Source organism: Ailuropoda melanoleuca, chromosome 6 (assembly GCF_002007445.2).
Source record: "Ailuropoda melanoleuca isolate Jingjing chromosome 6, ASM200744v2, whole genome shotgun sequence".
Lineage (NCBI taxonomy): Eukaryota > Metazoa > Chordata > Mammalia > Carnivora > Ursidae > Ailuropoda > Ailuropoda melanoleuca.
Window position 1 is genome coordinate 6,676,348 of NC_048223.1, and position 15,651 is coordinate 6,691,998.

At 34.2% G+C, this 15,651-nt stretch overlaps 1 protein-coding gene across 1 annotated transcript in view; it reads right to left on the reverse strand.

Moving 5' to 3' along the window:
* Nucleotides 1-15,651, reverse strand: part of LOC100465650 (short transient receptor potential channel 1) — a 75,813-nt gene that overhangs the window by 24,273 nt on the left and 35,889 nt on the right. The window contains exons 5-8 of the mRNA XM_034661813.1: nt 13,116-13,247; nt 9,870-10,065; nt 4,955-5,291; nt 1,129-1,166 (exon numbers count right to left, since the gene is read on the reverse strand). Of these exons, the coding sequence (XP_034517704.1) occupies nt 1,129-1,166; nt 4,955-5,291; nt 9,870-10,065; nt 13,116-13,247 (703 nt within the window). The remainder of the gene's footprint in view (nt 1-1,128; nt 1,167-4,954; nt 5,292-9,869; nt 10,066-13,115; nt 13,248-15,651) is intronic.

Sequence of the window (15,651 nt, forward strand, 5' to 3'; positions counted from 1 at the left end):
TTTTTGTTTTTATTTTTTTTAGAATTTAACCAACACTATAAGCTGTAATCCCATCACTTGGGATTCCTCAAGGCCTGCTCCCACATCCTCTATTCTCATTTTATACTTTCTCAAGTGTCTCATCCATGCCCATAATTTCATATACAACCTATATGCAGATTATTCACACATTGCTAACTCAAGCTTAGACTTCCTCTTGAGCTCCAGACTATGATGTCTAATTTGTCTTTTAGATACCTGAAGTCTTTTTAATTTCAATGTATCCAAAACCACACTCAGGATCTACCCTCTCACAAATCCCAAACCAAGTACTCTTTCAAAATACCTACACTCCTTAATAAACTCATTCTTCCTCACCTCCTATATACTGTGTATTTCCATGTCCTATTGACTTTACTTTGTAAATATCTCTCAAGTCTGTTCCCTTTTCTCTTTTTCTATCATAATCACCCTAAGTCCAAGGTACCATCAGCTTTCATCTGCAACAGACTCCTTTTGGTCTCCCTCCGATTATGTCACTCAAATACTTAAAAATTTCAATGGTTTTCCATTGTCCTTGACATAAAGTCAAAATCACTTAACATGGCCCACAAGCCTGTCCATGGTCTGAAGCACCATCCATTTCTACAGCTTAATCTTGGATTTTGCTTCTTTTGTTCTCGTTGCTCTAGCCCTTACTCAGTACCTTCTTTGTACCACACTCCTTCTTGCCATGGTGCCTCTGAATGTAACTTTTATTTCAGCCTAGAATACTCTTCTCTCCTAATTGTCTTAGTTGACTCTTTTTTATTTTTTAAATCTAGCTTATTTATCAGTTCCTCAAGAAAGCCTTTCCAACTTTCTTGACTCAGTAAGATGCTGTTATGATATGCTTGCTCTCCTAGCTCCATGACCTTTACTTAGCAGCACTTAACTTATTTGTGCTTTTTCATTTACCTGTGCAATCTCAAGTTATTGGGGTTTTTGCCTTAATTAGACCATGAGCTCCATGAGTGTTGCACCATATCTTGTTTTTGCCTGTGCTTGGACAACGTAGATATACAAAATTTTAAAAACTTATTTTTAGGGGCACCTGGGTGGCTCAGTCGGTTAAGCATCTGCCTCAGCAGGGAACCTGCTTCTCCATCTCCCTCTGCCTGCTGCTCCCCTGCTTGTGCGCTCTCTCTCTGTCAAATATATAAATAAGTAAAATCTTTAAAATATATGTATGCTTGTATATTTTATACTAGCTCTTCTATTACATTCTAACAGTAAAAAATTAAGTAAAAGGATACCACTAATATTCTGTCCATTCATCAACACATTATTTCCATTTTAACTACATTTTTTTTTTTTATAATTTAACCCTACTTTTTCTGGAGAGCTAAGGAAGAGAACAAGAAGCAAATGTACAAAAGTCAGCCATCACGAGTCAAAAGTCACAGTGTTCACTGCGTGAAATAATACATTGAATAAGGGAGTGCCTTTAGATAAGCAGGCCAATGATTCCTACATGTTTCCTTAGAGCAAGTTCAGATCTATATATTTAAGGAAGCCCAGAATGATCAAATCGCGTAACAGGCTTAGAAGACGTCCTTGGCAAGGTTTACTCAGATCTGTTGGTTTCAAAGCAGAAGCTACGCTGAGAAAGTAAAACACTTTCAGAAATTTTACTAGCTAAATGCACATTACACTCTTCTAGTGAAGCAGAATATGATTAGAAAATTAATCATATTGTGTGTGCATGAATGTTCAATAATGTCATTGAAAATAAGGCCATCATGATTAAAAAGAAGTAGCAACAGTTCTACCATTCTTATGAAATTCTGTTATAGCACCAATATTTACACTATCCAAAGAGTGGTATGACTCTCTAAGTTCAATGAGTTTTCACTCACTGCTAAGAAATATAAACTTTAATTTGATCCTTATACAGACTTGGGAAACCCCGAATCTTATTTACAAAACAAAGAAAAGATTCTTTCTTTCTCATGACTATTTAAATGATAGGTTACAGATAAAAGATATAAAATTTTCTTTCTTTATTATTAAGATATATATAACAATCTTTCAGAAGTAGTTTAAATGAATAGAGGGAAAAAGTGCTTCTTAGAGATTCCATTCAGTCTAATATTTTTTAACCTATTCAAAAAACAACATAAACAAGTTTCACACTAAACAGCTCTATAATGATGTAATTTGGAATTACATGTGATAAAGTATAAATTACTTCCTAAATTAAAATATTAAATAACTTGGAATTCAAATGTGTGTTATTTTTATTTTATCTACCTAATTTTAAATGTTAACGCACAACGGATTGAATACTCCTAAAAGTAAAACTCTGATTTAAATCAAGTTGCTTGTGGGGCGCCTGGGTGGCTCAGTTGTCAAGCATCTGCCTTTGGCCCAGGGCGTGATCCCAGAGTCCTGGGATCGAGTCCCGCATCAGGCTCCTCTGCTGGGAGCCTGCTTCTTCCTCTCCCACTCCCCCTGCTTGTGTTCCCTCTCTCGCTGGCTATCTCTCTCTCTGTCAAATAAATAAATAAAATCTTAAAAAAAAAAAGAAAAAATAAATCAAGTTGCTTGAAATTAACTACCTTCCAAATAAAAATTAAAATTCCAAAACATGCAAATTATTTTTATAGCTGAAAGAGAAACTAAACGTGAAAATGATACATTAATTTTTTTCAAATTATTTAATAATTAAATCAGTAAAGAACATATTGATCAACCAGTGCTTTATACCATGGAAAAGACTAAATTTTAATATCCTTTTACTCTATAGGAAATAGCAAAAAGGTGAGTTTAAAAACAAGGCTGAAGAAGGAAACAATCAACAAAACTAAAAGGCAACCTATGGAATGGGGGAAGATAGTCACAAATGGCATATCAGAAAGATAAAGGGCTAGTATCCAAAAATCTATAAAGAACTTATCAAACTCAACACCCCCCCCAAAAAAAAGTCTAGTCAAGAAATGGGCAGAAGACACGAACAGACATTTCTCCAAAGAAGACATACAAATGGCTAACAGACACATGAAAAAAATCCTCAACATCACTCAGCATTAGGGAAATACAAATCAAAACCACAATGAGATACTATCTCACTCCAGTAAGAATGGCTAAAATTAACAGCATGGAGGTTCCTTAAAAACTTAAAAATAGGGNAATAAAGGGCTAGTATCCAAAAATCTATAAAGAACTTATCAAACTCAACACCCCCCCCAAAAAAAGTCTAGTCAAGAAATGGGCAGAAGACACGAACAGACATTTCTCCAAAGAAGACATACAAATGGCTAACAGACACATGAAAAAAATCCTCAACATCACTCAGCATTAGGGAAATACAAATCAAAACCACAATGAGATACTATCTCACTCCAGTAAGAATGGCTAAAATTAACAGCATGGAGGTTCCTTAAAAACTTAAAAATAGGGACCAGCAATTGCACTACTAGGTATTTATCTAAAGGATACAAACATAGTGATTTGAAGGGACACATGCACCCCAATGTTTATAGCATCAATGTCCACAATAGCCAAAATATGGAAAGAGCCCAGATATCCATCAACAGATGAACAGATAAGGAAGATGTGGTGTGTGTGTTTTCCACATTATGGAAAGAGTCCAAATCTCCATAGACCAATGAATGGAGAAAGAAGATGTGTAGTATATATATACATATATATACACACACACACATATACATATATATGTATACACACACATATATATGTATACACACACATACACATATATGTATACACACACATATATGTACAATGGAATATTACTCAGCGATCAAAAAGAAGGAAATCTTGCTATTTGCAACAACATGGATGGAACTAGAGGGTATTATGCCAAGTGAAATAAGAGAAAGACAAATATCATGATTTCACTCATATGTGGAATTTAAGAAACAAAACAGATGAACATAGGGGAAGGGAAGGAAAAATAAAACTAGATAAAAAGAGAGAAAGAGGCAAACCGTAAGAGACTCTTAACTATAGGAAACAAACTGAGGTTGCTGGAAGGGTGGTGGGTGGAGGATGGGGTAATTGGGTGATGGGCATTAAGGAGGGCACTTAATGTAATGAGCACTGGTGTTATGTGCAACTGATGAATCACTAAATTCTACCCCTGAAACTAATAATACACTATGTGTTAACTAAATTAAACTTAAAAAAAGCAAAAAACAAAAAAACAAGACTGAAGATACAGAGGGGAAATAAAGGAGATGTCATTAAAAGAGGATAAATAGATAATGTGATTATATCTCAACTCCCCTCCATCCCCTACAGAAAAGGGCAAGAGCTGTAAAAACTTCAGGTCATTTAAAATATTTATCATATAGCATAATGGTTATGAAAACAATTTTCAGAAAATAAAGTATCTTATATTTAAACATCCTGTCATTTCTAAAGAGATCTGGCTGTCATTACAAAGAACTGATTCATACTAAGTGAGTCACCAGGGAAATCTTTAAATTTAAATAATGTTTCTATAATAAAGATAAAGATGTAACCTCCTAAGTTCATAGGTTCTTAAAAGGAAAACTAATGGTATAATAAAAAAAAATAGTTAACTCTTCAAATGCAACAAAGTATAATATGTATTACATTTCGAAGTATCTAAGAAGAGATTCATACTCTTATAACAAAAAAACATTAATCAGCACAATTTTTCTGTTTTAATTATAATGAACAATTTGAGAGACTGAGAATAAAGAATTTTTCACTTCCATGTAATTAAGTAATATTAAAAAAGAGATCTGCTACCTTATCAAATTCAGGATCACTTATCATTACAAAAATATTAGTTAAGTCTTCAATGATCATGAAAGTGTTCAAATTCTTGCGTGTAAACAGTGTAAAATTATAAACTGAACACAGATGTTTGTAATGCCACCAAGCAAGGGAGAATTAACGGGCTAAATAAAAGCAGAATCTTTTGAATAAACTTGACACTTACCAATAATCCACAGTATAAGTAGATAGTCTATTCTTTCAAGGGCTGGCCCCATCGTGTTTTTCTTATCCTCATTGTATACAAGAGAGTAGAGGTTTAGTAACAGCAGGAATGTGAAATATGATGCTCCATGAATAATAAATTTCATAAAAGGAGTGTGAATGATTCTGCCAAACTGAGATTTGGGAGCTATCAAATAACAAAGTGACAAAACTGGCCAAAAGATGCCAACTGTCAAAACAGTCATTATCTTCTTACAGGTGGGCTTACGTCGGTAACCGGACATCTGTCCAAACCAAACAGTGTTCAGGAATTGCTGGCAGTTAGACTGTGAGACAAACTGAAAAGAACACACACATACAAAAATAAATAAATAAATAAAAACCTGTAAATATAATTTGATAATACCATTATTTAACTGATATTCAAAGTGTAAATAGTTTTAAATCAATTCTATATAGCCCACACAATTTTTTGTTTTTCATTTTTCTTACATGTAATAAAAAAGTGTAGAGATTGAGAACATAGACTCTGGAGCCAGATTACCTGGATTCAAATCCAGACTCTGCCACTTAATAATTGACCTTGAGCAAGTCTTTAAACTTCTTTAAGCCTCAAATTTGCCATCTGTAAAATGGGGATAATAGTCTCTACTCATAAACTTGTTACAAGGATTAAATGTAAAGCTCTTAGATGGGTGCCTGATTCATAGCATGTAGTATATAAGTATTAATATTAATAGCCTACTTAGCCATTTTGCAAAATATAATTTATAGAGACTCTTATAACATTTGTGAAATTTCAAAATTAACAACCATAAACCAAAGGAAAAAACTTCTGCCTAGAAGAACCACTGACTTCAGTTATCAGAAACCAAAATACTAACATAGCAGAGCAATTCAAGTCTAAACATCAGATATAATTATGCTCCATGAAAACACTGAGAATTTCTTAAAATGTATTATACTTTTTTTTTTAAGATTTTATTTATTTATTCGACAGAGAGAGAGACAGCCAGCGAGAGAGGGAACACAAGCAGGCAGAGTGGGAGAGGAAGAAGCAGGCTCCCAGCGGAAGAGCCTGACGTGGGGCTCGATCCTGGAACACCAGGATCACGCCCTGAGCCGAAGGCAGATGCTTAACGACTGAGCCACCCAGGCGCCCCAAAATGTATGACACTCTTAAATCTGCTTAAACTGAATTCTGTGTAAGAAAAAAACGAAATATATTGCCAAATAAGAGGGAAATTCTAGTTCTCGATCCTGGAACACCAGGATCACGCCCTGAGCCGAAGGCAGACGCTTAACGACTGAGCCACCCAGGCGCCCCAAAATGTATTACACTCTTAAATCTGCTTAAACTGAATTCTGTGTAAGAAAAAAAGGAAATATATTGCCAAATAAGAGGGAAATTCTAGTTTAAGTACAGGAATCAATTTATCAAGTTTACTAAGCTTCTTAGTTTACTAATTTCAGAAGCAGTATTTTCCCAATATAATGCTCATGTTGTGAAGTATAACTTAAGGATTCTGGTAACTGTGGATACAATAATGTGATCAGGTTTGAAATTACCAAAGCACAAGTGATTACCATGTCATTCAGATATTAAATACTAATTGGTCAATCTTCTGTTCTAAAGTGATTTATCCTGGGTGCCTAGGTGGCTCAATCCATTAAAAGCATCTGACTCTTGATTTTGGCTCAGGTCATGATCTCAGGGTCCTGGGATCAAGCCCCACATCGGGCTCCCTGCTCAGCATGGAGTCTAATTGTCTCCTTCTTCCCCAGCCCCCACTACTCGTGCTCTCTCTCTCTCCCTCAAATAAATAAAATCTTAAAAAAAAAAAAAAAAGAAATTTCCTGATATACTACACTTGTTTTGGCAGTTAAGTGTTACTTCATTCTTCATTCTTCTGCTCATATTCCAGTGCTCTTGGGGATCTTAATTTGTCTCTCAAGATGAGATACTGGGGAGAGAAATAGCTTTTCCTCCCACCAACTACCCAGTTTAGTAGCATCCCAAACTTAGTGGTTTATCCCTTCCCTGAAATATCAAAGGACTGATTGCTGTCCTTGTCACTCCTCTATATAATGATGATTTAATGAACAGTCATGTTAAATATGTAATTTGAAGAACAAAATTTCAACTGGAAATGTTTTAAGTCTGTGGTGGTTTTAAAACATTGATACAAATTCTTTGCTACTCCTCTCATCAAGAGGTGGCTTATCAATGTTTCATACCCTTCAATTCAAGAAAGCTGTGATTGCTTTAATCAGTAAATTCTGGAAGAAGTGATATTATGTGACTTCTGACGGTCAGTTTTAAAAGGCCATGCAGCGTCCACCTTGGTTGAGGAATACATGCTCTTGGTGCCATTAACTGCCATATAAAGCGTCCCACTACCCGAAGTTACCATGCTGTGACGAAGCCCAGACTACATGCAGGCACTCTGGGCAGCCCTCAGAGGCTTCTTAGACCATCTTCTCAGAGTCAACCCACCATGATGACCATGCCCCTCCATGATTCCAGCAGTAAGTGCTCAGGAGGCCCACCCTCTATGGATCCACCCAGCCCACTTAAGAGCTCCCTGTTGGGAGTCTTCAGCTGCTGCTCAGGCACCAGACATTTGAGTGATGAAGCCTCCAGAAGATTGTAGCCTCCAGTCATCTGAGCTATCTCCAGCTGAGACGCTAGACATAGTGAAGCAAGGACAAATTATCCATCCTTGTTGTGCCCTTTCCTAATTCCTGGCCTATACAATCCAAGAGCATAATAAAATGATTATGAAATTATTATAAATGATTTTGAAATACTGTTTTATGCCACTAAGTATCAGGAGTTTGTTATTCAGGACAGATTACCTAAACAAAGTCTACCAACTATTTGGAAAGATATTATCCTCCCCTTTGATCATATCTAGAAATCTAGTTTAAAAAGCTACATTTTCATTCATCCTTAAAATTACAATTTTCCTTTCAAATAAAAATATTACTACTACTTCTTGTTTCCTTTTCTTGCATCTTCTTTAGAATGGAACATTTGGTTACATCTGTGAGTCCTCAGGGTGATATATATATATCAATCATTAAGAAACTGGCTCTTAGTTTTTCCTTCCCTAACCAGGATAATCTCAGGTCTTTCCACCTCTCTTTGAGGTTCTTTTCTCAATCATTTAAGTTGACTTTGTATATTGTTATCTCTTTGTTCTATCATTTTCTAGTATTTCATGTCTATTTTAGGTTGTGGAACATGCAAGTAAATAAATTAACCTAAATCTAGTCAAAACGTATATTAGAGGAAGATTATATCAGGGGTTCTGTATTGTTTCTATTTATATACCTCAGTGTTGTATTTCCTTTTTAAGCACACAGGTATGTTGTTGATTTATAATCTTACAGCTATACTGATATAAATTCTTGTGTTTAATTTTTTCCTATAAATGTTTTCTCTTAATCAAGAACCTTAGAGTACTAGAAAAGGCATAGGATTTGAAGCCAGAAATCTGGATAAGCGATATACTATGTAGGTAATGTTAAAATAAACATCTTAAAATTCCAGTACCAATTTTCTGAGTCACAAAACCATTGTGAGGCTGAAATTTTCAACCAAAATAATATAAAATTCTGCTCCTAGCACCAAAGGTCCTATATCTTGCCTTCTATCATTATCTGTCTCAGGTCCATTTTTATATTAATATAAATTTGATTAAGCAAGTTTTACTCCAATATCTATATTGATAATAAAAATAATGGGCCTTAGGGGTGCCTGGGTGGCTCAGTTGGTTGCATGTCTGACGAGTTTGGCTCAGGTCATGATCTCAGGGTTGTGAGATTGAGCCCTGAGAGGGTTCTGCACTAAGTGTGAAGTGGGCTGTCCCTCTCCCTCTGCCCTTTCCTCTGTTCCTGCTCTCACTCTTGTGTGCGTGCACTCTCTCTCTAAAATAAATAAATAAAATCTTTAAAAAAAAAAACAATGGGTCCTAGAAAAAATATCTTAAAACTATCATTTACCAACACTTCATATTATCAACTGGATATCATTACCTACATATAAACACCCATGTTTAGTAAATCATCTCAAAAACTAAAATTCAAAATGCATACCTTCCTTCTTCAAGTCCCTGAATCATGTATCATATCTGTGTGTGTGTGTGTGTGTCTACAGGGACTAGAAATAGGTATTTCCCTTAATAGGAAGAGATGATGCCAGTAGAGCCAGATTCAACTCTGTTTATTTCATGTGCCTCTCCCTCTTTGGGTTTCAATGCATTAACAAATAAGAACCAGGAAGCATAATATCTGATACTTTATTTTTAAATAGAAAGGCACTATTACTATAGAAAGCACTATTTATAACCAAATCAACAAAACAAACCACTGACAGACAAAACACAAGATGGAGAAATGTCATTATGAAGGTACTTACTATACAAGATCTTATCTAAAGAGCTAATATTTGGCAAAAATATTAAATTAACATCCATATTATTATAATTAATATTAATTGTTAAAAGCAACTTGTGTCAACTATAGTTCAACTTTTTTAAAAAAAGGAAAGTAGTAAAACTGTCCTTCAACCAAAAATAATAATAATAATAATAGCAACTGCCATTTATTGAGAATTTGCTTAATGCCAGTACTCATTGTACTAAACTTTTAAAGTACATTATCCTTGGGGTGCCTGGGTGGCTCAGTCGGTGAAGCGCCTGCCTTCGGCTCAGAGAGAGAGAGAGCAGTAGCAGGAGGGGCAGAGCGAGAGGGAGAGAGAACCAAGTACAGTCCGCACTGAGCAAGGAGGCCGGCTCTATCTCAGGACCCTGAGATCACGACCTGAGCCAAAACCGAGTCAGACACTTAACTGACTGTGCCACCCAGGCTCCCCAGAAATAATTTATATATATAAATATATAAACTCATACCTCCTTTTGGTTATATTTGATAGCAAGTTTTAGACGACTTAAATTCATTCTTTCTTCTAGTAATCCCCGTTTGTCAAGAGGCTCATCACTAGATGTATGGTTTAGGATAACTTCCAATTCTCGTGAATTCCGGGCTTGTGCAAGCAAATCTTTAGCAAACATTTTACACTGTCGGGCTAGTTCCTCATAATCATTCCTGCAAAATACAACAGTCTATTATTAGAAATGTCACTTCCAGCTTCTAATTAAGCTTTTTTCAATAGAAAATTATTTACTCAGTAACATTTTAATTCTGATAGGGCTATACAAAATCTGAAGTCATTTTGTGCTGATGGTCAAAAGAACTGACTGGTGCATAAATTCTCCACAGCTTTGGGGAAAACTGTAACAATTACATTCCCTGTGTTCACGCTGATAATTTTAGATGAGTACAGAATTTCCTTATATATACTGATATTCCTAGAAATTCTGGTTATAGTTCTCAACCAGTTATTAACTCATTTGCCCTTATTCTCTGTAAGTTTGGTATAAAACTTCCTTTTATATTACTTATCTAAATAGATAATAATAATGCTATCCAATACATATTACTATGTAACTTTTAATGAGAGGTGNCAGTTATTAACTCATTTGCCCTTATTCTCTGTAAGTTTGGTATAAAACTTCCTTTTATATTACTTATCTAAATAGATAATAATAATGCTATCCAATACATATTACTATGTAACTTTTAATGAGAGGTGTTTTCAATAATAGTCTACAACATGTTGTATGCTACTTCTGATATTAAAATAGTATTCTGATTAACTTTTAAAGTGTTCATTTGAACAAAATTCAAGTTGGAAAGAAAAGACAGTGAAATACTCCTAGTAAAGCATTTTCCTTCATAATCACTATTCCTTGAGACTTAGGATTTAACTGCTGGTTAAAGACAGGCTTAAATCAACCAGCTTGTGAGAAATTAAGAAGTTTTAGCAGACAATCCTCTTTAAGAACATCAGTTACATTAAAATTATGTCTGAAAGTAATAACTTAAAAATAAAGTTAGAAATAAATATGAGTCAGGGGCGCCTGGGTGGCGCAGTCGTTAAGCGTCTGCCTTCGGCTCAGGGCGTGATCCCAGCGTTCTGGGATCGAGCCCCACATCAGGCTCCTCCGCTAGGAGCCTGCTTCTTCCTCTCCCACTCCCCCTGCTTGTGCTCCCTCTCTCGCTGGCTGTCTCTGTCAAATAAATAAATTAAAATCTTTAAAAAAGAAAGAAAGAAAGAAATGAGTCAATTGGGGTCAAATTTCAGAAAATAATTTTTATTCAGTTTTTTCTCCTTACGGGGAAAGGAAGGGAAAAAAGAAAAACTCCCCAATGATTAATCATCTACACAATGGGGTTTTCCATGAACAGATAATTAGCACTAAAAGAATTAAAAACTTTTCCTTAGAGGCTAACATTTTTCTCATCTACTCTTTTCATTTACTATATAACCAAAACTACCTGAGAATAAGTAATTAGGTTTCTTTAACAAATGAAGTATTACTGCTTCTTAGTCTAGGAATCTAATTACAGATGAGAGTATTCATCAAAAGTGTGTATTATTACAAGAGGTCTCATCTTTAGGTAAACACTGACAGACCACTAAATTCAGTAACATTAATATATCTTATTAATCTAATTTTCTTAATCTTGAACAAATTACTAGAAGACTAGAAAGTGGCTGTATAGTTTAGATGGAAACATAGTAGACTAGAAGCCAGGAGTCCTATGTTCTAGTTATAACTCTTGCTAACTCTGTTCCTAATTAGATGCTGATATCAGTAAGATATCTAACCTATATAGATCACTTTCCCTGTCTACAAAAACAAGGGAATTCAAGTAAATGGACTCTATGATCACTTCAAAATAACTTTATTACCCTATGATTACATAGCAGTTGCTTCAAATCCTTTTTGGAAGGAGTTGAATGAATTCTATTTTATATGGTAACTTAGAACTCCGATTATAAGATTATAATAGGAAGGTCTTCAGATTTAAAAGGAATAATTTATTAACAACCTCATGTGTTAATAAAGTTAAAAGTATCAACAAATTACATTTTAACCATGCCTTATGTGTTTGTCTTAGTATGTACTTTGTCGTATCAAGTTTAAATAAATTTTAATTTATCCAAATTGAAATACAGGAGTCCCATACTTGAAAACAGGTATATTTAAAAAGTTTCTAGAATTCAGCCATCAAGAACACACTATAAACTGCTGTTAAAGCACAAGAAAACTGCAAGCTTCTTATCGCCCTTCCAGGAAGAAGTTTGAATCGTTCCATCTTGTCAAGTTACAAGAGGAGAGCAATGCAAAGACATGGGACTCCCACAGCAGCTAGACTTAAAAGGAAAGGTATAGATAGGTATAACCTGGCCCCCAGAAACCTCACAGCAGGAACTGGCAAGAAATGATCAATTTCTCCTTCTTTGGTGGGGCACCAGGGATACTTTAACGTAAGGGAAAGTCTCAAAGCTTTTCCTCAAGTCTACAAAATATAGTTCTCTAAGGACTTTTATTTTTTTAATGTTTAAATTAGTAGTTTAATAGGCTGCTTTTTCCAAAGCCTTTTTTTGTACCCCCCCAACTTAACTCTCTAAGGGAAATTGATAACAACGATTCTTTGTGTCAAAATTACATTTAACTCTTCATTTCAGAAGAAAACTCAGAATGGGATTCATCCCTCTTAATCAGTAGTATTTTATTTTTATGTCTACATGTTATGTGTCTCCTAATAGAAAATCTCACCAAACAGTGAAAAGGGACTATGTCTGTGTATGTGGAATGTCCCTGACACACAGCAAGCATTCTATTTGCTTCTGAAAGTTATGAAGGATCAGGCTCTAAGAATGATTATAGAATCTGGGAATGTGGGGAGATAGAATAGAGAGCAGTTACAAATTTGCTCTTGCTTAAGCTGTCACCCCCACTACTCTTCGCTGTCTTAGAACTCCTTTGGCAACATTAAACAAAGGGGGGATTTAAGGACGGTGCAAGAATGGCAAAAGGTAGGTGGGGAAAGAGGGACCTTTAAGAAACATCAAGGTTTATTCCATTGAGCCTGAAGGAAAATCACAAGTAGGTGGCAGCAAGGTCTGGTCATCTTGGATCAAAAGTAAATAAATATAAACATTAATTTGGTTTATGAAAAAAAACTCAGGCTGAAGGGATTCTGAAAAAAAAAGGATATAATGTACAATTTTCATTCATTCCCACCTGAATTCCACCTCCACAAGGCTTAATTCTTTTAAATCAGCACTAAGTTCAAATGCTCTCAGAATTGGATCCTCCTCTGTTAACATTATTAGAGCTGGACTGGCCAAACAGCGATATATATCAAGACGAAACCTGTGATAAAATTTGATTCCATAATGTAAAATAAATATATTATACACATGTAATTAGTATTTTCAACCTACAATTTTCATAAATTTAAAATTAAAGTACTATAAAATTAAAAGAAAATAAAACAACTATAATATACTTATTACAGGATAACTACATAAAAAGACTTAAAGTCTTTGTATTCTTCAATCCAATTTAATTAAAAAATTTCTATTCCTGAATCCAGTATTATTTTAAATAAAATAGGCTAATAACTAATACATTTTGAATATGATAGTGAATGGTTATTAAATTTTTCCTTCCTCAGTGATAAGACTACATTAATACACTAGATATGTATAACACATGACTCATTCAACCAGGTTACTCTTTTTTTCAACCAGGTTTTTTTTTAAAGATTAAGAATGAAATCATTCATTTATGTATAATCTCTAGCTAACAGAAAAGCACACCCCTTTACTTTCTGTAAACTAGTTAAGGTTCATATTCAATACCTAAATAGGAAGCAACCAGAAAATTTTTGTTATAATTCTTTCATTTATAAACATATAATTCTTAATTTATAAATTGGTAGATATTATGTCTATTTTATTCCAAACATAAATTTAATACATGCTTGTTATTAAAAAAAGCAAGCAGTTTAGGGGTGCCTGGGTGGCTCAGTTGGTTAAGCATCTGCCTTCAGCTCAGGGCATGATCTGAGTCCTGGGACTGAGCCCCACATCAGAGACCCTGCTCAGTGGGGAGCCTGATTCTCCCTCTCCCTCGCCCTTTGCCTGTGGTGTTCCCCCTGCTTGTGCTCTCTCTGTCAAATAAATAAATAAATAAATAAATAAATAAATAAATAAATAAGGCAACCAGTTTAGAAACATGATGGTCCCCAGTTCTCCTCCTTCCACCACCTCTACTCTACTCCTCAAAGAATGGTCACATTACAGAGAATTGTGAATATCCTTGATATTTTCGATTAACACACAAACATAATCAGACATACTATGTAAAAGAACAACTCTTTCTATGTCATTACATATAGAGTCATGTCATTTTTCCCCCCAAAACTGGATGGTTTCCCATTTGATGGCAGATCATCAGATCTCCATTAATGGAAACTTCAGTTGCTTCTAATTTTTTACTTCTATAAATAACACAGCAATGAAATGTTCTTTAGTTCATATATTTTTTGCACACTCAGAATTGCTGGATAAAATGGCATGTGTATTTTAAATTCTAATAGATGTTTCCAAAGCACTAACAATAAGGAGAGCTCATTTTCCACTACATCATCATTAATATTTTGCCACTCTAATAGATGAAAAATGGAATTTTATCTGAATTTCTTTAGAAGCTTAAGCATCCTTTCCTGTTTACTATCCATTTATACTACTTCTGTAAACTCCTATTCATTTTCATTAGCCTATTTTTTCATAATTGTTTATATTTTTTTAAATCAATTTGTAAGATCTATATATCAAAGTATTTTAAATACTTTTTTTCCCCAGTTTATTGTTTGTCTTTTTACTTTGTTTGCAATAGAATTTTCCTACATGGAAATTTAAACTTTTTATTTAAACCAAATTATTGAAATATTCTTTATTTACCTTATGGGTTTCAGGTCTTACTTAAGATATAAAAGTAAATCCTGTATAATGTACTTTTAAGAAAACAGCATTTATGAAATCCAATTATAACTTAGCTATTCAATAAAACAAGTTTAGTTATCTGTATCTTAAGTAAGGATTCCTGAAGAGATATTTGCCTACACCAAAACTGTCCAAAAACTTGAGAGAAATATATGTAACTAAGCAACTTATCTTTCTCTTTCCATCAATATGTCTATATTAATTTCATCAGATTATTTCTAAAAATGACTTTTGTATTAATCAACATTATCATGTTTCAAAATATATTAAGGATTAATGACAAAATGAACAGCAAGAGTGACTGCTAGTAATGGTGGCAACCAATTGTGCTAGAGTAATAATGAAGTGCTGTTACATGGAAAGTACTTAGATGTTATCTAACAAATGACAAGGCTGCCTCACTTTATAAAACCTATCATTTTTGGTATTCAAAACACTATCAAAGTAATGGTGGTGTGAAGAGGTCAGTAATTCCACTACAAAAAAAATATGTATACAAATGGACAAAATTACAGTTGACCCTTGAACAACATGGGTTTGAACTGTGCAGGTGCACTTATGTGTGTTTTTTTAAAATATAGTACAGTACTATAAATGTATTTTGTCTTCTTTATGATTTCCTTAATAACATTTTCTTTTCTCTAGCTTACTTTAAGAATACAGTACATAATACATATAATATACAAAATATGTGTTAATCAACTGTGTTATTGGTAAGACTTCTAGTCAACAGTAGGCTAATTAGTAGTTAAGTTTCTGCACTATCA